At 47.1% G+C, this 22,165-nt stretch overlaps 1 protein-coding gene across 1 annotated transcript in view; it reads left to right on the forward strand.

Annotated features, from left to right (window-relative positions):
* The first annotated feature begins 3,272 nt into the window (after window positions 1-3,272).
* nnt (nicotinamide nucleotide transhydrogenase) overlaps window positions 3,273-22,165 on the forward strand; it is a 31,437-nt gene continuing 12,544 nt past the window's right edge. The window contains exons 1-14 of the mRNA XM_056588165.1: window positions 3,273-3,379; window positions 4,725-4,948; window positions 9,128-9,357; window positions 10,528-10,727; window positions 11,013-11,100; window positions 11,231-11,319; window positions 11,431-11,618; window positions 12,024-12,157; window positions 12,835-13,026; window positions 13,670-13,823; window positions 16,263-16,424; window positions 18,577-18,687; window positions 21,165-21,310; window positions 21,887-22,082. Coding sequence (XP_056444140.1) covers window positions 4,795-4,948; window positions 9,128-9,357; window positions 10,528-10,727; window positions 11,013-11,100; window positions 11,231-11,319; window positions 11,431-11,618; window positions 12,024-12,157; window positions 12,835-13,026; window positions 13,670-13,823; window positions 16,263-16,424; window positions 18,577-18,687; window positions 21,165-21,310; window positions 21,887-22,082 — 2,044 coding nt within the window. The 5' untranslated portion in view covers window positions 3,273-3,379; window positions 4,725-4,794. The remainder of the gene's footprint in view (window positions 3,380-4,724; window positions 4,949-9,127; window positions 9,358-10,527; window positions 10,728-11,012; window positions 11,101-11,230; window positions 11,320-11,430; window positions 11,619-12,023; window positions 12,158-12,834; window positions 13,027-13,669; window positions 13,824-16,262; window positions 16,425-18,576; window positions 18,688-21,164; window positions 21,311-21,886; window positions 22,083-22,165) is intronic.

The raw sequence follows: 22,165 nt of genomic DNA on the forward strand, positions 1-22,165 counted from the left end.
GGCGGTACGACTGCTGCTGCTGCTGGGGTTCCTCTCCGGGGGTTCTGCAGGTAGGACCCTTGAGAGCGTCTGGGTCCGAACTATATATAGAACCGGTGTTACACCGAATTCTGCGACCCACCGAAAAGTGTGACCCCAGGGGGCGCTGTTGCACATTTTCTGCAACATGCACGCTGCACGAGTTTGAAGTAGACAGGCATGAAGTTGAAAAAACGGTGTGCATTATAACAAAACATAAATAAAACATAAGATTTCCCCCCACCCCCTCATCTTGTTATTTGCAATGTGCTTAATAAATAGAGACCAGACCCATACAATGGATAGGGCGTTTGGTAAGGTCCTTCGCCGTTGCTTCTTTCCCCATAAAAAGCTAGTCAGTGTTTAATTAGTTGATACCTTTGAGCATTTCCTATTATATGCTACTTTGTAAAATGCTGTTTAGAATTAACGTTTGTATCAAGAAAAGAAAGACCCGCCCCCTGGGGTCACACTTTTCGGTGGGTTACCGAATTCGGTGTAACAATGCCTCTTTTTTTAATTGCTTCATGTTTTAGCCGGCAGAAGCTTGTAATGGTGCCTATAGCATGATAAGTATGTCTGTTGAGAGTGATGTTCTTGAGAAAATAGATCCTGAACGATTGATTGATAGATTTGCCTCCCTGAAAGTGAGCCGACATAGTTTAGTGCTCCTGGAATAGTGGTCTGTTTCTATAGTATCAGGCTTGTAAATGTTTCACTTGTTGATTTTTTTGCATCACAAGTTTTATAAAAATGAATGTTGATACAATATTCCGATTTTGATGAAACAATATTTGTTTTGAAGTTCGCATTTTACTTTGTCTTCACTTTTTTGTATTTTCCATGTTTACCATGTCCGTTTACTTTGAAAACCAATGTGTTTCAGTAACTGTAATAAAAAAAGTGGGGAAAATATGGTAATCTTTGAGCCAGAATTACCCAGAGGAAATTGAATGAACCTCAATTTGTTATCACAGAGTTCACATATATATTTGATTATTCCTTCATCCAAACAGTTTTTTTTTTACCTTTCATCACTTAGTGGTTCAGAACTTTATTATTTAGCTTACACTGCCATCTATTGGCTAAGACATGCAACAGCATAGTAACTAAGAAAATAAAAGTCACAGAATCCTGGACAGGACATAAGAAAAATCATGGATAATATAATAATAATAATAATAATAATACATTTACAACAGTGTTGTCTATAACTTAGATAAAAAGGTTAAGTTGTATTTATTTATTCTTTAAGAGCTAGAGTCTAGCCAAAATGTGTTAATCCTTCCTCTGGGATGAAATACTCATTGGTATTATGAGTTTAACTGAGGTTAAACTGTTACAAAAGGTCTGTGCTTTTCTGACAATAAACCAACAGACTGTTCAAAAATATACAATGTGTTGGATTGATAGATAAATAGATAGATATACCCCCCAACAGAATAAATTTAGGAACTCCACCAGGTCACCCTAAAATGCAGCAGAATGCAGGAAATCACATCTAAGATATTCAAAATCCCCCCCCCCCCCCACACACACAAACACACACACCTCTATATACTTCATATACCCCTGTGGCTTCCTGGGGGCTGAGCCCCCCCCAAAAGTTGGAAACCTTGAATCGCCCCTGATATTCATTGATGACCGACTTCCACGATCGTTTGAGAATGAGGGAGTAGATGAGTCTGACACAGCTGAGAACCGTTCATTCCACGTTTCGATTCACCGCTATACCGGAAACTCGACTGAATGAACGAACGATTCTGAACGACTCTTCTTGGCGAACTGACCGACGCGAACTGAATCAAGGAAAATAATCATTGAATCCATCACTAGCGGCCATAGCCATCGGCGATGCCGGTGTCGGAGCCCCGCTAACCAGCGGTGACTTGCAATGTGTGTGACGTGCGTGTGCCTGTGCGTGTGTGATGGAATCCCAAGGGCCGCCGAGGAGGCCAAAGAGGAAGCCCCCATGCTGTTAGGCCTGTACCCAGGGGCGCCGCTAGGGATTTTGGGCCCCATGAAAAGAACAGTATATTTCTGTATTATAATTTCATCATCATTAGGGGCATCTCTGGCCCCCCCTCCATCATGGGCCCCTAGAATCCGTCTCCTTTACCCCCCCTTTTCGGCGCCCCTGCGTGTACCTATGTGTTTCGGCAGACCGGATCACGTTTTCTTTTGGTAGCATGAGTTAAATCAAACTTTCATGGAACATGGTTTTATAATCACCTTGTCTATCCTTAAATTATTTGATAGTAATATATATATCGTGATGTTATGTGTCTCAGAGAGGGTCACTAATACGTTTTGCACTCTAGACACATGGCATTTACACATTTTCATTTTAAGACCCCCTCTCAGGGGGCCTACGAACCCCCCCCCCCCCCACACACACACACACACACACACACACACACACACACACACACACACACACACACACACACACACACACACACACACACACACACACACACACACTTCAATCTGAATAGCTCAGCTATTCTATTTGATCTCAAATGTATTCAAACTTTATCAGTAACTCTTCACTTTATTTGTTTCCAACCATCTTACTTTTTTAAAACGGTGTGTATGTTAACAATGTTGTTTAGACTCTGTTCAAATCTTTTCACTTAATTTAAGCCGTTTCACATTTCTTTACGTCTTAAACTAGGGCTTTACTACAACATATATTCATCATCATTTTGCACTACTACAGCACTAACCGTATTTCCTGCAGGAAATGCATTTTCTAGTTACTATTATACTATACTATATATACTATATTATACTATACTATTATTAAGCCTAATGTTGTTGTAGTTATTGATGTTGTTGTTTCATCGCTGTTTAGCTTGTCGTACATTCAAGTTAATTGCAGAAAAAGATTGAAAAGTGCCCCTTAGTGGATGATAGTGCTACTGCAATAACAATATTGAAGGAAGATACAGCTTTAATTATGTTTTTAATTATGTTTTTGACATTGACACATTTTTGACACCATTCACATATATTTTGCTTGGATGTTTGGTTTTAACACATTTACACATCTGCTTGTAATATAGAGACATCGTTCTATGAATAAACGAAAGGGATAAACAAAATAAATAACGTGGTTGACATTATTTAAAACAGATTCATTCGAGTTTAACCGACCTGATGTCCTGCAGAAAGTGACAACGCAGACATGAAAACGTGACATTTGGATGAAATTATAGATCCAAAAATAATCCGCCTTCTGACTCCGACTCTGCTTTACCAGACCTTCCGGTTCATCCGAGTTCACCCTGCTGCTGTGTTTATGCTCACAGTGAAGCGTCTCCGCCGTCAGTGAGGTCACTCGTCGTTCTCTGTGCAGGTAATGTCTGGCGCTCAAACCAAGCACCTGCTTTGAATGTGTTTGTTTGCACTTGTTTCGCCCGTGGAAACACGTCGGGTTCCCGCTATTTTTTCTGTTAGCGTCGCTAGCCTCGGTTAGCTTCTCCCCCGTTAGTTTGTGCAGCGAAAAGGAAAGTGAGTCCACAGCTGAGCCGCTCAGCCGCCTCCTAACCCCCGACAACAGGCTGTTGGTCGGGCTTCAGGAGGCGGGCGTAGTGGCTCGAGATGCGGACTACTTTCCTGCCCTGAGGCGGATGGCTAGGATAAGGAAAGGAAACTTCTCCAATTAAATGCGTATACAAATGACCCATTTAGTTATTGTATACAAGTTTGAATGGCACGGTCCCAATCTAAATGGATGCAATACATTTCTTGATGTACAACTGCTAATATTTGATATCGTTTTAGTGTATGGTGACATACGCTTTATGGGGTTGGATAACCTTCAACCATGCAACCTTGTCATATAGGTCTGTTTTTCCACATGAGTTGTTCCTTTGCTGGTCCACTTTGCATTTAACTTATTGTAGCAATGTGTCAATGATTAAATCACCAACGTAAAGCTGACGCATGATAAATATCGTACGAAGTCAAAGCGGTCGACGATGATCCCTCGCAGTGTGGACCGCTCTGGTTGGAGCAGTGGGGAGCCACAGTGCACTAGTAGTATGCACACGTAGTCTGCTTTGGCGTCGTGGGAAAGCATGTGAAAACCACAGGTGACTTCCCCACTCTAGACAAGAGAACCTCACGGTCGTCCCGATGCTAGGGGGCCATGCATGTTACTTTTTACAAAAACAATTCTATATCAATCAATGCATATTTTCAGTCAAAAAATGCCACGTGGATGAACCACATAATTACACAGCTGCACAGTGCAGCTGTCAAAAAAAACGGATCATTGGATTATTTAAAAACTAGACTAGAGACTGTAGGTGAGTGCCACAAGTTGATTATTATATACATGGCATTGTCTTCTGCTGAACTAAGTGAATTTAAGCGTCTTATAAAAACATGTGCATTCTAATTAAGGATATGTTTGTTTTGAAGGCTGCAGTCTAGGGTACTTTTTCATAACAATCTACTCCAATAGACACTACATGGGCAAACAATGACTAAAAGGCTAAACTGCTATAACACGATTCATGGCCATAGGATTTCCAGACTTCCATGTGCACCTGTCCGAGGAATACGGCGGCAAATCATCAAAGGGCTGGGCTAGTACGCCCTATTCAAATGTTCACTTGTGAGTGGAAGTAATGAATAACTGCTGAGGGTGCTGAATGCTCCTTGGCCTCACCTGCCTTCCCCCTGCCCGCCACTAGGAGGCGTGCTGTCGGTCCCCCTGAGCTCCTGCTGCCAAGTGTGTGCGTGTGTGCGTGCGAGCCGTGCACCATGACCAGCCTCCTGCGTGTTGTAGCGGCCAGCTGCTCCGCTCCCGTGTTCAGCGGGCTAGCGTGTGCCAAGATACAGAGTGCCCGTGCGGTCAAGCTACCGTGCGTGCGCTACTTCCGGACCCAGCAGGCCCTGGCGAGATGCGCCGCTCCAGGTAAGGCACACTGGGGCAGGGCTACCGGCCCTGTCGGCTGGATATCCTGAGACCCTGGGACAGTGGGTCCCAACCTTTTTATCTTAAGGTGTACCACTCATCAAGACCACCTCATATGCAACTGGTAAAAAGTAGATCAAAACACAATTATACACAATTATTAGTTCAAGGAGGCCAAAGCCAGTGGGAGACAATGAAAGGAGAATGCTGCATATGCTTCCATTGTGGTGATTCAACTCAAAATAGCACTGGCAAACATTGCAATCGAAAAAATGGGATTGTTAATGAAGTGATGACAGTGATGAATGCATAAAGTGACACTATTTATAGAATAATAAGTGGTATGTGGTAAATGAACCACAGGCTGAGAAATATTGCCTTTGACTGAACTATTCCCATAGCCTGGAGATGTGTGTTGTCATACATTGTTGTGTGACACAACCTTTGCATATCAGGCCAGGGGACCCAGTTAGGGTCCGTCACATTGTGATCCAATTGAAAGCCAAGAGGTGAATGCAACCTTTTATGTGTTGTCTTCTTTCTCGGTTCAGACCGAGTCTTTTGAAGATATGTTCCGCATGTATCCGAGCCCCCAGATAATCTGATAGTAACTAATGTTTTAAATCCATAAGAAGACAGTTTGTTGTTGGTTCTTTTTTCAAAACGAAAAGAGTTCTGTATATTGGTCAGATATAATATAGTGGTCAGATATTATCTAATAATCATTGGTTGTTATTGGATATGAATTCAGCGTCTACATAATCCTACCTTCCGGGTGAAACAGTATTATACAGGATAATCCTTAACTATTCTAGAGGATATAAATGAATGCTTTGCTCATGACATGAGAACAGCGACCTTGTTAAAGTGGGATTTTCAAGTTATTTTTTATGTTCTGTTGGAATCTGAGCTTCTCTGCTGCAGATATGGTGATAAATTACAATAGGACAACTTAATCCTTATGGTTTTCACTTCAGTAATAAACAATTTAGATATAAAGGCAAAAATTCCACTGAAAATCCCATAGGTCCTACTGTTGCTATCTAGCAAACTGATCAACTAGTAATGAACCGGAGTGCTGCTCGTAGTATAAAACTACACATTGATAATACAACTGCTACTTCAATATTATTAAATTGTTACATTTACATATTTTTGTACTTTTAGAACATGTGGCCAGATAATGTTTTTATGTTTTGGGGAAGTGTGATAAGACCACACAATTTGTAGTCCTCCTCTTGGATTAATCCTGACTATTCTATTGACTCTAATCACAATTTGTAGTCCTCCTCTTGGATTAATCCTGACTATTGTATTGACTCTAATCAAGGGCCAGTTCAGAGACTTGATGTCCTGCTCCTTGGATCACATCCAAGATCTAGAGTCTGGTCACCTCCGACCCAGAACAGCTATGTTGAATTTGATGTACCCTGTTTGGTAGCACAGAACAATCTATGGTTATACATAAACTGTGTCTTTATGTTGGTTGCATTAAATGGCCTAAATTCGTAAATATTGTAATAATCTGCGAAGAGTCAATCAGGATCTGATTGGGGTCTGATTTTAGGCTCTTTGTAAAAAGCATTACAATGCATGGTTGTGTTTGCTTGGTGACACAAAATGTTTCCATGGTAATGTGTCCCAAACAAGCTCATCTATTGCTGTAGTTCTGCAATACGAGTCTGTACATTCAGCAAAACAAAATATAAAACTATTAATGCTTAGTTTTTACTTAAAATGGTGTCATTCTTTAATAGTTAAAAACATATTTTGGTTGACTGCCGAAAGGTGGAACAAAAAGGTTATATGCTGAGTCTAGAAAGGAATGTCGATTATTCTACTCTAAATTGTACTATTGAATTTTTTAATTTATTTTATTTCATTCCTCATCTCAATCTGTGAGTCCTGGACATGTATGCATCGTCCGTTTACATATTGAGTAGGCTTTCTGCCTGTGTTTGTTCTGCTCCAAGGTCACATGAATTACAACTTGTGTGTGTTGGATGTCAGCATACACCAGTAACAACTGGTTACAGGTGGTCACTGTTTGTGTGTGCGGATGTGTTGCACACACGCACACTATTCCCCCAGTGAGCTGAAGGACTTCTAAGGTCTGTGTGTAGCCACAGTGTACATTATATGCATGAGTATGTTTGTTATAGCTGTGACACCTGCTGGACAGCCTTGCTGCTGACAGGCCTGCTCCAGTTACAACCGCCAAACTATTCTGGACAGCGTATCAACCACCTGACCGATTACTTTAATTCTGTAAAGGCCAATGCCTCTGCTCCTATAGGGGTATAGCCTTAACTAGGGTGTATGAGACCTAGCCTCCTTTGTGTTGGGGCTACTTTAGGTCCTACATATTTCGTTTGTTGTTTTATTATAAGTTAATACTTTCCATTATGTGGTCAAGCTAAACTTTCTCAACCAATATTGGAGCATAACAACTCTGATACGTGTGCAGGACTTGAGTTGCACTACTGGACTATATGCTGCTCCGGTGTGTTCTCTATCAAGTCTCCATTGTTTTGATGTGTTCTCTTGCCCTTTTTTGGATATCTGGCAGTGTGAAGCCCTGAAAGAAATCTGAGAATATCTTTCCAAGATTTTATTGTTGTGATATGTATATCATTGATCACTACTATAAAAGAGGAGAGACTTGACGTCGGCAGGTAGAAAGCTGAGGTCCTTGTGTGATTGGCTGGAGTGTTTGTGTATGGTGGCCTCGCAGGTCAATGGAATTTTCCATACGGGTTTCCAACCCGTGGCCTATTTGCCACCGACATGTGATGAGTGAGAATATCAATGAATCATAAATGACTTTTTTTTTGGGTAGTTCCTGTTTCTCCTTTTTTTTTCACATTTACATTTCTGAATTGGATGAAATCAGTTCCTCTTGACTTATTCTGTCCTTGGAAGCGCTGTCCTTGTCGGGCTGGTCACCTTGACTTTGGCCTAGCAGGTATATTTATGGTAAAAACAAACGGGGCTACGCACGCCTGCCGTCCTTCCCCCTTTAAGACCTCGCTTCTGCTCCCGTATCACATCACCCCCCTCTGCCCATCACATGCCGTGGCTCCAGCCGACCGTGTGTAATAAAGGGCCAGGCCAACACGTCCTCTCGGCTGTGAGCCAGAGGAGGACTTCAAGCCTGTCTGCGTATTACACTGAGAAAGAATATTCTGATCCAGTCTGACCGTTTTCTTAGTGGTAAAAGCCACATTTCATACATTAAGGGAAAATAATCATCTTACGTTTGTGGTTAAAATCCAGTATGTAAAACACATCTTGGGGATTTTATTAAATATCATTTGAAGAATAGTAAAGAATAAAAAAGTCAGAGGTGGGGAGTTTTCTTTATGATCCAACTCTGTACTGCCCCAGTCGGATGTTGATTCTGTATACAATTTATTTGAGTCTACATTACATTTTTATTGCCTGATTGCACTTTGTTATACCGGCCATAACCTGCTCCCCTGGAATGCTCTTCAATCATTCTCCCGCCTTGGTCGGGCACACACTGATCTAGGATAAAGGAATAACCCAGGACAGTTGAAGTCCCGCCCCTAGAGCTTAGATAGCGGGTCCTTAATGTTCAGGTGTGGGTGCGGGCATTAAGCCCGCACCCCCCCTGGTGCAAATTTAAGGGGAAACCCTCTTTGCACCTTCATGCCAATCTTTGTCTAATTTTCAACCCCACCTCCCCCACGCACTTTGGGGAAATAATGTCTATTGGTGTTTATTTCTGGTGATTGATAAGAAGACACACATTTGAAATATGAGCACAAAACAAAATGAGCTCTGTCCGGGAAAACATGTTCTTGGTTATACATTTCTAGGTTATTGCCAGACAGTTGATGAGCGGTTTACGATAAAAAGCAAAGCGTTCTCCACTTCCATCTACATTCAGGGCATTTTGCAGACGCTTTTATGCAAAGTGACTTGCAATAAGTACTTTTGTCAGAAGAAGGAAACATTTCGCTGTGGGTAAAGTAAAGATATTCATAGAAACAAGGCTGGGCATTTACAATTGCTAGGTTAACCCATTCCCATATACAACAATATAGCTAGGATAAGAGGCTACACAACGCTAAGTACTATTTAGTTTAAGTGGCAGGATGTACGACATACAATTAGTGCGTAACATACACTTATCTCCCCCCCCCCCCCCCCCAGGGATCCCCTACAAGCAGCTGACGGTGGGCGTCCCTAAGGAAGTGTTTCTGGACGAGCGCCGCGTGGCCCTGTCCCCCGCCGGGGTGCAGGCGCTCATCAAGCAGGGCTTCAACGTGGTGGTGGAGGCCGGCGCCGGCGACGCCTCCAAGTTCCCCGACGAGATGTACGTGCAGGCGGGTGCCGCCATCCGGGACGCCAAGGACGTGCTGGCGTCTGACGTCCTGGTCAAGGTAGGCTCCCCCCTTCCCCCAAGTAACCCACCGCTAACGCACTTATGTCATCATGACATCGGTCGTCCCATGGCAGTGACTGACGGTTATGAATGATGTTGTGTTTACCCAATGAAGGTTAGTTTACAGCCTTAACTGACAAAAAGAGGGTAATTACAAACAGCAGGGACGCAAACAGCCTGATTTTGAAGACTTTTTGTCGCAACGAACGGGAAACGCAGGGATGGTGAGTGACGTGGATGAAACTGCGTTACATTGTTGGGTTTTCATCAATGCTGTAATGTCACAAATCTAGGGGAAATCTAGTGGAGGGGGGAAGCTTGCCAATGAATACATTTTTGAGTAAATGGTGGCCAATGCTGAACTTTATGTGCAGTAACTTCTATGCTTCATAGAATTCTAATGATGCGTTCAACCACTGCTAAACTACTTATTTTTTTAAAATAATTTAATCAAATGATGAGAAAATAATAGAACCTCAAACCCACCAAGTAATTGCTGCTATTAAGCAGTGACACAGTGCAGATGTGAAGCTGGTGTGGAAGGAAAGGGCGGAGACAACGGGGTGTGTTTAAAGCATTTATAAGGTCCTGGAAAAGGACAATTAGTAACCCCTCTACATCCCAAGGGCACGGCAACAATTAAACCCGTCCAGAATGTCCCGCCATAGCCGCCAACTGAAACGCAGGGAAGCGGAGGAGACGTGTTGGTTCGGTGGTGGGCGCGACGGGAACGGGGAAAGTGTGTCGTTCGGCTGCCTAGACTCGTCTCAGCTCCCCGTTTAAAGACGGCCGACGTCAGGATGTGTTAGGAGTTATTCACTTCTGTCTGGGGTCACGACCCCAAGCCGGAGAGACTTTAGCCGGTTCGGTCTCCAGTAATAACATCGTCCGGCTCCGCCCCAGGGGTGCAGTGCTCTGGGACGAACCAGAAGGATTCAATTATTCCTTCAGTTGGAAGAACAATCTTGCGTAATAAATTTGTTTTTACATTTTATTAGATCCTTTATTTTATTAAACCAGATGAGACTCGTCGAGATTAAAATCAGATTTTCAAACGCGACCAGGCATGAAAAGAGAAGTGTTGCTGAAATGACTGCCCCCTATTGATTAACCATTCAACCTATCCCCCTCCATTCCCCCCCCCAAACCCCCCCTCCACGGCGCCCAGGTGCGTGCGCCCCTGGTCAACGAGATCGAGCTGATGAAGGAGTCGGCCACGCTGTTCAGCTTCGTGTACCCGGCCCAGAACCCCGAGCTGCTGGAGTTGCTGGCCCAGAAGAAGGCCACCGTGCTGGCCATGGACCAGGTGCCCCGCGTCACCATCGCCCAGGGCTTCGACGCGCTCAGCTCCATGGCCAACATCTCCGGGTACGTGGCGGGGGTGGAAGGCTGGGATTGGTGGGAAATGTCTATGCCAAACTTTTTCCTGAAAAAGGAAAACTTGCTTGTATTTTTTGACTTGCTCGTTTTGATTGATCAAAGACTACAAATATACAGTTAATCAATCAAGACTCAAGCAAGGGAAGTAATGTTTGGTTGCGTTCCTATCCAACATACAGACTATGTTTCAGGACATGTCATGCATTAAGGCTAGGTTCAGTGTGACTGCCCCCAGGTGGACTGATCTGCTGTCTCTATGGCAACCCTCCTCAGATACAAGGCAGTGGTGTTGGCGGCCAACAGCTTCGGCCGCTTCTTCACTGGACAGATCACCGCTGCCGGGAAGGTCCCCCCTGCAAAGGTGCGTCGGAAACACTTTCATTCTTGCGTCCTTCTTTTCGATTTCCCATGAAAAACGCTGTCAATTGTTGTTACCTGACTATGTGTGTGTGTGTGTGTGTGTGTGTGTGTGTGTGTGTGTGTGTGTGTAGGTGCTCATCATTGGCGGGGGTGTGGCAGGGCTGGCTGCAGCCGGTACTGCCAGGGCGATGGGAGCCATCGTCAGGGGATTCGACACCCGGTAAGTTGGCTTCTGGTTCTGATCATGCATACGAGTGTCTAAAGTTCACTTTGGTAGCTGTCCTTTGATTGGTTGGTTAACTTTTTGTGTTTGCCCCCCCCCTCACCCCAGAGCTGCAGCCCTGGAGCAGTTCAAGTCCCTGGGGGCGGAGCCTCTGGAGGTGGACTTCAAGGAGTCCGGAGAAGGCCAGGGGGGCTACGCCAAGGAGATGTCCCCGGAGTTCATTGAGGCCGAGATGAAGCTGTTCGCCAAGCAGTGTCTGGAGGTGGACATCCTAATCAGCACAGCCCTCATCCCCGGTATGCAGGGACACGCGCACACCATGCTATTCAGGGTATAGGACACTGGTACACACGGGAGGAAGTATTAATGACATCCATGGAATGACGTTGAGAGCGTACCTACCTTTTTTTAGATGACGGAGAATGGAAACATTCTGATTTGTATTGGTTGAAGGTTAAGTGAGGAAAGGTTTTGCAGCTGTAGATTTGTTCGTTGAACCAATGTTACCTGATCATGATTTACTGTGAGTATGATAATGATGGTAATGCACACCGTCATAAAGAAATCAATTATCATTCATTAGTTAAACGATCAGAATCTGTATTGATGGTGTGTCGACAGCTGCACTGCAAGCCGGGCGCGTATTTGTTTAACCGCAAATTTTCTGACCTGTTTTTTGCTGCCATCCTTCCCCCCTCCAGGCCGGAAGGCCCCCATCCTCATCACCACGCCCATGGTGGAGAGCATGAAGGACGGCTCGGTGGTGGTGGACCTGGCCGCCGAGGCTGGAGGGAACATCGAGACCACGGTGCCAGGAGAGCTCAGCGTTCACAAGGTAATACCCCAAAATACACACGCATATCATTACAATAACACTCTCCTCCTGCTGAATCTGTACCAGAACCTCTGGAAGGCTGTCATGATTGGCGTCGACCAATCGCGACGTCTGTGCGCTCGTCACCTTTGCAGTTGAAAACTTGGTTTGACTTTCGTGTCGGCTTACACAAATGATACACAAATACGAGCCGTTGACATGCAGTACATAGGCGACTGGACATGCCATCATAAAGTGGGCTGGTACGAGTGGTATGCTCTCCACCACCACCTGTCTCGTGACTGGCATTAATGGTGGCCCCTTTTGCATTCACCTTGGACAAAGTCAGAGGGTCGCTGTTGAAGCGAATGGTGTTCTGTCTGCGTCCATTGGGCTGAAATGATAGTATTCATGATGTGTTTTTTTTTTTCTATATATTTTCTTTAGACTATATAAATGGATTTATAGCTGGGAATGGTGGTTGAAAAGCATGGCTTTTTGCTACATTGGCTTATAGTGAGGCAATTTGATAAACTGATTTGACCTACGCCTGTAACATTCAAATAACATTACAATCTGTTACTGCAATTACATTATTGTATTTTTAAACCCTAGGCATCACTAGATTCGTCCAAGAGCATTTTTTTTTTGTTTGTTGCAAAAGTGAAGAACGCTGCGCTGTTGTGTTCCCCTCCCAGGGCGTGACCCACGTGGGCTTCACGGACCTGCCCAGCCGCCTGCCCACCCAGTCCAGCACGCTGTACTCCAACAACATCACCAAGCTCATCCGCGCCATCAGCCCCGGCACGGACAACTTCCACTTCAACGTGAAGGAGGAGTTTGACTACGGCACCATGGACCACGTCATCCGCGGCTCCGTCGTCATGCAGGTACCTGGGGCCCCCCAAGCGACAGCACACATGTGTTCATACGCTGCAATCTTGGACATGTGTTTTTAAATGCTGCAATGGCCTCTGTCTGCCACAAGATGGCGCCAACAGCCTTATCATTGGAGCAGTAGCGTGTTCGTTGAAGAGGATTTAACAGTAATATATTTCATCGTTTCTTAGTCAATCTCAACAGGCTGTCTTCAGCTTCAGACGCTGTGTTGAATTCTCAGATTTTAAGTGTTTACAATTATTAGCCATTTATGGACACTTGCATTTTTTTATATATATATCGGCCCGTCTATACATGTCTAAGTATAAATGCAGAGGAAATTGGGAAACGCTGATTTCGGGTAATTAATTCAAAGCCGATCCAAAAGACTTTAAGAAAACTATTATTTACTAATATGTCCTTGGATAATATGTCTTGCAGTATCCATTTTCCTGTATAATTAAGTTAAGCACCTTGAAAATATTCAAAGCCTCTATCACATTCACAACCACATTGACCTCCACATCCACACCCAATTCCACATCCACCTCCATGATCACCACACCCACCGCCACACCCTCCACCACACCCACACCTCCCTGCCCCATCACCCCCTTCTCCACCACCCCCTCACTTCCCCACCACCTCCACCAGGACGGGAGGAACCTGTTCCCGGCCCCCCAGCCCAACAACCTGCCCGTGGCCGCGCCCCCCAAGTCCAAGAGTGTGAAGGAACTGGCGGCGGAGAAGGCTGCCGAGGTGTCCCCCTTCAGGACCAACCTCACCACCGCTAGCATTTACACTGGAGGTAGGTCACGCGGCGCTGGGGGTAGGTCACGCGACGCTGGGGGTAGGTCACGCGACGCTGGGGGTAGGTCACGCGACGCTGGGGGGTAGGTCACGCGGCGCTGGGGGTAGGTCACGCGGCGCTGGGGGTAGGTCACGCGGCGCTGGGGGTAGGTCACGCGGCGCTGGGGGTAGGTCACGCGGCGCTGGGGGTAGGTCACGCGGCGCTGGGGGTAGGTCACGCGACGCTGGGGGTAGGTCACGCGACGCTGGGGGTAGGTCACGCGACGCTGGGGGTAGGTCACTTCTTGCTTCCAGTAGGATTGTGATATTGGGGGATGGAACCCAGAATTTATCCCCTTGGAGTCAGTACACCCACGACTCTTTGTTCGGCCTGTTGGTCTATTTATGGAGAGATGTAATGCAGAAGTTGTGTGAAATATGCCAAAAGTGAATCTTAGACCTGTACTATATCAAACGTTGTCTGCAGCCGTTGCTGAAGGTGTTTTCTTACCTTTTTCCCCCCAGACTGACCGAAGTGTGTTGAGTCATGGCTGGATGGGTTTCATTCTTCAGACGCACTCCTTTTAGAACCAGTTGAATAAAAGTGGTGACTGTAGAGAAACAGGGGGTTATGTGGGGCCAATGGGCCCCCCAGGCAGTTAGTCTGAGACCCCTGGTGTAGGGTTTAAAGTGTTGGCCGTTAACCCGAAGATGATTTTCCTTTATCTCAAGTTTCACTTTCTGCTCTCCTTGGCCAAGTTTTAAATAAAAAATCCAAAGTACGACTGTTGGGGGGGGGGGGGGGGGGAGAAATGCTGTTTTTGAAACTGCCGATGGTTATTAATGAGGACAGAACCAGACTAGATGAGACGCTAGGTCTAATGTGGGGCCGTGTTAGTTTTCTCCCCAGGGTGACGGCTGGGTTAACGGCCGGCTATTTACAACTACTGGTGGGGTTCTCACCCGGGCGTGTCGGGGTGGCGGGAGGGGGCCTGAGACAGCCAGGTATACAGGCGTGTACACACACACACACCCCGTAAGTGTCAGGAAGTGTGTGTTGTAAAAAGCCAGGCCAACCCCCGCTGTGCGTTTGTCTCAAGTGCTTCTGTGGCGGGGGTTTCCCACACAGACCCCCCGACCCCTTATTACGGGGCTCACACACGGTTCAGCCTGACGTTTGATGCTGCTCTCGGACTGCACACGCGAGACCCCTGTGCCTCCTTGAAGCTTTAAGGCCTCGACATGTGACATGCAACATGTGAGAAGTGACATACGACAGACAACTTGTGGCATGCTACGGCGTGGTTAAAACAGATTTGCAATGAAACAATGTCGCTTTGCAAATGTTATTTCAATTCAAAATTTCAATTATATCAGATGTACACTAGAGGGAGATTCATCAACTGTCTAAATAACCATTGGGTGCCACATCTGGATCTTAACATTCTCCTTATTTATATTTGTGTTAACTGGTGCACACACGCATCCTATGTTTTTGTAAGCTCACAAAGTTTTCAAAAGCAAAGAAATGGCAAGATTTCAAAGATTTACACAAATCTAAGCTAGGTTAGCCTCTCTCAAGATCAATTCACGTAACGGTGATCCGTGACATCCCGCTGGACGTCCCGTAGCTTTCGCGCCTCTGAATCGATCGACAGGGAACCTACGGGGCCTTGCCACCGTGTTGCTAGCTCGTGTTGTTTTCCCAGATGCCTCGGTTGTGTTGCTAGTTCGTGTTGTTGTCCCAGATGCCTCGGTTGTGTTGCTAGGTCGTGTTGATGTCTCAGACGCCTCGGTTGTTTTGCTCACGTGCTGGTGTCGCCCGAGGATGCGTAGACCTTCAGTCGTTTAGTGGGATGAGGACATGGTGTTTTAGTTTCAGCATCCTAACGGGTCAGGGCCTCCTGAATCGCAGGCCGGGATTTGGTAACTGGTGCTGAAAGAAAGTGCTGCTTCAGAAAGCCACTAGTTGGACGTCCGGGGAGGAGAAACCAAAAATGAAGCAAGAGAAAAAATGTGTTTATTTTTATTCGAGCGTCCTTCGGCCGATGGCTAGGAAAAATGTTCAGAAAAAGCGGTTGGAATGATTTCAGCCAAACGTCAAAGCAAATCCACTTTAAGCTGACTGGTGTTTAGTTGATATTGTTCAATCGTTGCCACAAGATACTAGGCAAGGGGTATTCTCGTTTGATGTCGTCGTTGCACATTTTCCTCAGTTTCTGTAGCATGACCGTTTGATAAACCTTGTTTGTGTTGCATCAGGGCACTATGGTCTAATTGTTAGCGGTTATGAATCTGTGATCTGTATGACTCTCTCTCTCTCTAACAACTTTCCTGCACATTTATAAAAGCCTGCACAGTATGAACTATGTAATGGTTAATTTAATTAGTCGTTCCAAACAGCTCTTCTGTTTATTTTTCTCTTTCTCTCTCTCATATTCTTATTCTCTTTCTCTAGGCTTTGGCACCCTGCTGGGCCTGGGCCTCTCCGCCCCCAACGCGGGCTTCACCCAGATGGTGACGGTGTTCGGGCTGGCGGGCATCGTGGGCTACCACACGGTGTGGGGCGTCAGCTCGGCCCTGCACTCGCCGCTCATGTCCGTCACCAACGCCATCTCAGGTACGCCGCGCCACGCCTTCACCAAGGAGACGGGAGATCCATGTCTGCACTCGACGCAATGACATCCTTGCGGCGGGGTTTGATTCATACCGGGAGGGGGCAGGGGTGGAGTGGCGGGCCATTCCGTTAATGAAGTCAAACCCTGTTCCTGTGTACTTCTCGTGTTGTGACTCTAAGCTTCACAATTGATCGGTGATCAATGCGTCGGCTCCAAACGACGGGAGGGCGTACCGTCGACCAGGCCTGGTTCTGGATCCAACATAACGACTTGTTGCGTTGGATCCATTTGCAACGTGTGTTCTCCAAAGCCAAACGCGCGGGCTGGGAACCGAAGGGAGTTTCCAACATCTAAAGACGCGGCGCTCTTTACACGCAGGCTTCAGAGGCCTTTCATCCACGTCCTCTCCGGCCCCCTGGTTGGTTTTGTGGATGCAATTTTCCAAACAGACGAGTGAGCGATCCCCTAATGGGTCGTATCCTTATCGCCACCTCCGTCTCAACACCAAGGGGTGAAGAGGTTGGAGGTGTGTGTCTGCGTGTGTGTTATGTGCGTGGCATGCACGTGTGTGTTCCACCCCTTTGATCACTACTGAGGGTGCACGGGGGTCGGAAGTAACGCGGTGTCTGTGATCTTTGGCACTCGGGGGGCCAAAAGGTCTTATTAACACGCGCACATACGCGCATACACCTGGCACACACACGATCAGAGAAGGGTGTCTGCTGGGGCAGTCAAGAAGCAATTCCCCTTGACCACCGTGTTTTAATTTGCTTCCTTTAAAAACAGACGGGTGATTAACACCCACCCTTCTAATAGACAAAGTTTATTATTTTAAATTTTGTAAAATAGAATATATAAAAAAGCAAATAGAGACATCTTGGTGTGTGTCTGCTCTCCATCACCTCCCGGGCGTTAGAAGCATAATGTTTTCCCTCCATTCTTGGCAGGACTGACTTCCCCATCCCCCTGTTCTCTTATATATTTTTTATAATACCTTTTTATTCCTGTCATTGACAGACTGCGGTCAAGGAAACTCTAAGACGGATGGAATCCACACACACGCGTACAAGTGCACACATACACGCGCACACACAGACGTTAGGGAAGCCTGTTGGAATGTTGGGTTGGTTAGTGGGCACGGCCGTGTTGTCATTGGCTGGAGCCGTGCGATCCAACCAGCCGGGCCTTAGCACAGGTGGGTGATCCTTAGTCCTCATAGCCTGTGGCGTGATATCCAGTGTCTGGTAGAGAGGCCTGCTTGGCCCTACCTGGAGATCCCATGCAAGCTTTTATCTACCAGAGCTGTGTGTGTGGGTGGGTGGGTGAATCTCTGAATATCCATGTAGATCGGTCCAGTTTTCAAGGAATCCAAGAAACATGTGTAAATAGTCTCATGAAGAGCTTACAACGGAGAGATCACTGGGTAGAGGAAATGAGTAAGGTGTGTGTGGGTTTGGGGGGGTGGGTATTTACCGTATCTGACCGAAGTACAACAGTATTCTCATAAATATTAATCTCAACGGGGGAAACCTGCGGGTCATCTTGCTCGGGAGTGTCTCTTGCTCTGCCCACTGAATCATTTCCAGTCAATGAGAGTCGAGGCCTGTGTTATTGCCACACCATATTTAAAATATGGTGTGTGTGTGTATACACACAACATATAGAATAGACTGTATAAATGCTGCAAGTTATTTTAATTTGTATATCTTGTGAAGAACACTTTGTATATGTGTTGCTAAGACCAAGACACCCTCCATCTCTCTGAGCTTTAAAATGAGGCATAAAAAAACAAACCCTTCTCCGTCAATATGTCCCCTTCTCCTCTTCTGTAGCGCGATCAGAGCTGTTATCGCGGGGGTATCCTGCGACTACTGACGGGCCTCCACTCCCTGCCCAGGCCGCTGTAAGGCCGACGGTGGCGGCGCCTGGTCGTCTCTTTCGTTAAGCCGGACGGCCAGCTGTCAGTCTCTGCGTCGTCCAACGTTCCGTCGGCGTCTCCGTTTCACCTCTGTTCTCCTGAAAAGCTTGTTAGTGGTTTCCAACAAGAGCCCCCCCCCCCCCCCCCCCCCCCCCCCGCCGCATCCCCTGCCCCAGCCGTGTGAAACTAATCCGCAATTTTTCCAATATTCCTCTCTGCGTGTGTGTGTTCCTCAGGTCTGACGGCCGTGGGTGGTCTGTCACTGATGGGCGGCGGCTACACCCCCACCAACACCGCCGAGACGCTGGCCGTGCTCGCGGCCTTCATCTCCTCCGTCAACATCGCCGGTGAGTCACCCACCATCGCCGCGGCCTCCGCTACGCCTAAACCTTAACCTGAGAACACACCAGCTTGGGGATACACGAACTGCACCATGTAGGTTGTCACGTCAACACCCTCTAGTGGCTCGAGTGGGCGCTACAGTAAGAGCTCACTCATTTTCAGACGAACTGTGTTGTCGTTGGGAGATGTTGCTGCAGTGAGGGAGGTGCATAAGTGGAACATATTGAAGCAATGTATAGAGAATGATTCCATGTATGATTAACTTGTGGACGAGTACAGTTTATTCTTCAGAAACTTTCAGTTCAGATACACTCGTCCGTCTTATTATTGCAACCCCAGGTTTCTGTTAAACAACCCCTACGACACACCTGCTGCTACGAAGCGCCTCTGGGTTGGACCACACACCCGCACACACACACACACACCCACTAACCCTTACCTCTGCTATTAGCCCTAATAATTCTCATTATAATGGCAAAGTTCCTGTAGTTAATAGAACGCCATCACTTGATAATTAGGCTGAGGAAACGGGGTCGCCCCGGGCCGGGGCTGCTAATTCTGGTTATTTTTCCTCCCTTTAAGAATGTCCCTAATGGCTCACAGCTAGAACCACTTAGTCGTTCTTTCCGAAGTGTAGGGTGAGCGGGACAGGGACGGTGTGCGGCCGATCCTCGGGACCCCATCTGTATGTGTTCCTCCTCAATGCTTCGGCTGCCAAAGTGTCGGCCCTGAATCGGGCTTCCTGAAATCCCTCAAAACCGTTGCCCGCCGGAGGTTGAAAGGTCGCGGCGAGGACGAGGGATCCAGAAGACCCCCGCTGAATTCCAAAGCTCAGCTGTCCGCTGCCAGGGAATCCAGCGTTTAAACCGCGTATTAGCTCCTCAGGCTTTAGGTTCTCCTCGGGATCCCTCATGATGTGAACCAAGCGAAGCAGTGTTTTTATAGATACTTGGGGTCTTTTTAATTTTGAATCAGCCGCTGTGGTCTTTTTTGTGTACGTTCCACTCTCCCATTTTCCTAAGCAGGCTACTGTGATACCCATAAACCCTTGGTGGGTGGGTGTGTGTGTGTGTGTGTGTGTGTGTGTGTGTGTGTGTGTGTGTGTGTGTGTGTGTGTGTGTGTGTGTGTGTGTGTGTGTGTGTGTGTTCCTGGCCTCAGTCTCTTTCTCTGCACGTCTGCCCAGGGTCATACAGGTGCTAGCATGGAAAACACCTGGAAAATACATATGAATGAACATGCGTACGGGTATCTTTCTGATTTGAACATAGTGCAGACAATTATAGTAAAAGGATAAAATTTGAGATCAGGAGCATCCACATTTTCTAAGATTATCTACGGTGGTTAATATAATACCGGTCAGCGGTCTTTGTTCAGTTAAACTGGAGCATTTAAAGATCCGAACATGTGCGCTCTGGCTTGACGGCTTCCTATGTCGCCTACGTGTGATGTTCACACAGCATAGATCTCTCTATTAACACTCATCCGTCAAGACGAGGTGATGGCGCTCCGTTAGACCACAGGCTATACGACGTATAACCAGGCTTTCCCATACGTTATGCATTATTTTATGCTGCTCCTCTGTTACAGCTGGGGAACGTCATTCTACCACTCCTGAGTAACGTTAAGAAGTCCTAATGAAAGGGAACAGGTTGTTTTCGGAAAAGGATAAACAAAGAAACCCGGCATGCCGTTGGGATGTCTCGCTGGGCCAGACTAAAGCGATCCGCACGTCGGATGATTAAATATGAAACATTGACCGGTCTCACGACCCGGTTCAGACGCTAAATCAGAGCTTCCATTCCTGAACGGTTTCCAGTGTAGGATGAGGTTTTCTGTAAGGGCACGGAAACCACCTTCTTTTTCTCCCCACCCCCCCCGCTGGCATCGGATTCAGACACCCGGAGCGGTCCTGCCTCCGTCCTGATATATTGACTCTGACGGCTAGCGGGAGTAATAGTAGTGGGATTGTTATTTCTGCTGTGTTTTTACCTAGGACGCCCGCCGGCTAAAATTAGCTAGAACAGCTGGAGCGACAGGTGGTTGTGTGTGTGTGTGTGTGTGTGTGTGTGTGTGTGTGTGTGTGTGTGTGTGTGTGTGTGTGTGTGTGTGTGTGTGTGTGTGTGTGTGTGTGTGTGTGTGTGTGTGTGTGTGTGTGTGGTAAACGGAGAGAAGTAACGCGACCAGCCAGTAAAGCAGTGAGACACCGTCTGCAGCTTTTTTTTTTTATACGTTTTCTGAGAGTTTCCTACTTGAAATATTTACGCCGGTGTGAAGGAGAGACCGAAGGAAAAGCGCCTGACACTGAGGGCTGGCAGCCCTCCACATGAGGAGGACTCAACCCGTGATGTTGTCGTCCTTAAAGCAGATCTCTCTTGGACGGCCCTCGGGGGCCCGACCTCGTCTCCTCTCTCGGCTCTCCTTTTTCTTTCCACTGAACCTCTGCTCTCTCCTCTCCTCTTCGCTTTCCGCTCGGCCCCGCAGGTGGCTTCCTGGTGACCAAGAAGATGTTGGACATGTTCAAGAGGCCCACTGACCCCCCGGAGTACAACTACCTCTACCTGCTGCCCACCGGGGTCTTCGTGGGGGGCTACGGTGCGGCGTTGCAGGCGGGGTACAACATTGAACAGGTGTGTGTAGAGCGTTATGCGCTTGTCAACCATAGTGTTCTAGTTCTGGTCCCCCCCCGGCCCATGTGTGAGCCACACTCTAACATACTGTCTACCTGGTTCAGGATCATGTATCATGTGATTACTTTCAAATCAATGGGCTTGCGATAGAGCCCCCCCCCCATTGATGTGTTGCGCCTACTTCTAATCTTCTAAACAGATCTTTTGGTGGGATCCGTGCGGATGTTTAACCGGCACCTTGCCTCGCTCTACCGAGGGGAAGCGTAGAAATCCACTGAAAAAATGTGTTTGTCGTTGGTTTGGTCGACATTTGACCTCAAATACGGCCATTCGCTGCTCCTGCATATTTTAGGTTATTGTGTTCAAGGTTGTATTTATGTGGCGATGTCCAGGCAGTAGGCCGCTGTATTGCATATTCCTCCATTTATTTTTATTTTTTTTCATGGTGCTTAATCTCTACAACCCTACTGCTGAGGACTGTTTATTAGGCACCAACGTAGTGAAGAGCCCGTCCCAGATCACGGTTTCCGCAGACGTCCGTGTCGTACCCTAACCCCTGTCCCTCCCCCCCCCCAGATGATGTACCTCGGCTCGGGGCTGTGCTGCGTGGGGGCGCTGGCCGGCCTGTCCAACCAGAAGACGGCCCGCCTGGGCAACGCCCTGGGCATGATGGGCGTGGCGGGGGGCATCGCGGCGGCCCTGGGCTACCTCAAACCCTCCCCCGAGCTCCTGGCCCAGATGAGCGTGGCCATGGCGGTGGGCGGGACGGCGGGTGAGTCACGCCTAATGGACCGTACTTGTACTCTGCATGCTGGTCGTGTTCAAGTGTGTTTCCAATTCCCCCAGTGGTTGTGT

Source organism: Gadus chalcogrammus, chromosome 4, assembly GCF_026213295.1.
Source record: "Gadus chalcogrammus isolate NIFS_2021 chromosome 4, NIFS_Gcha_1.0, whole genome shotgun sequence".
NCBI classification, from domain to species: Eukaryota; Metazoa; Chordata; class Actinopteri; order Gadiformes; family Gadidae; genus Gadus; species Gadus chalcogrammus.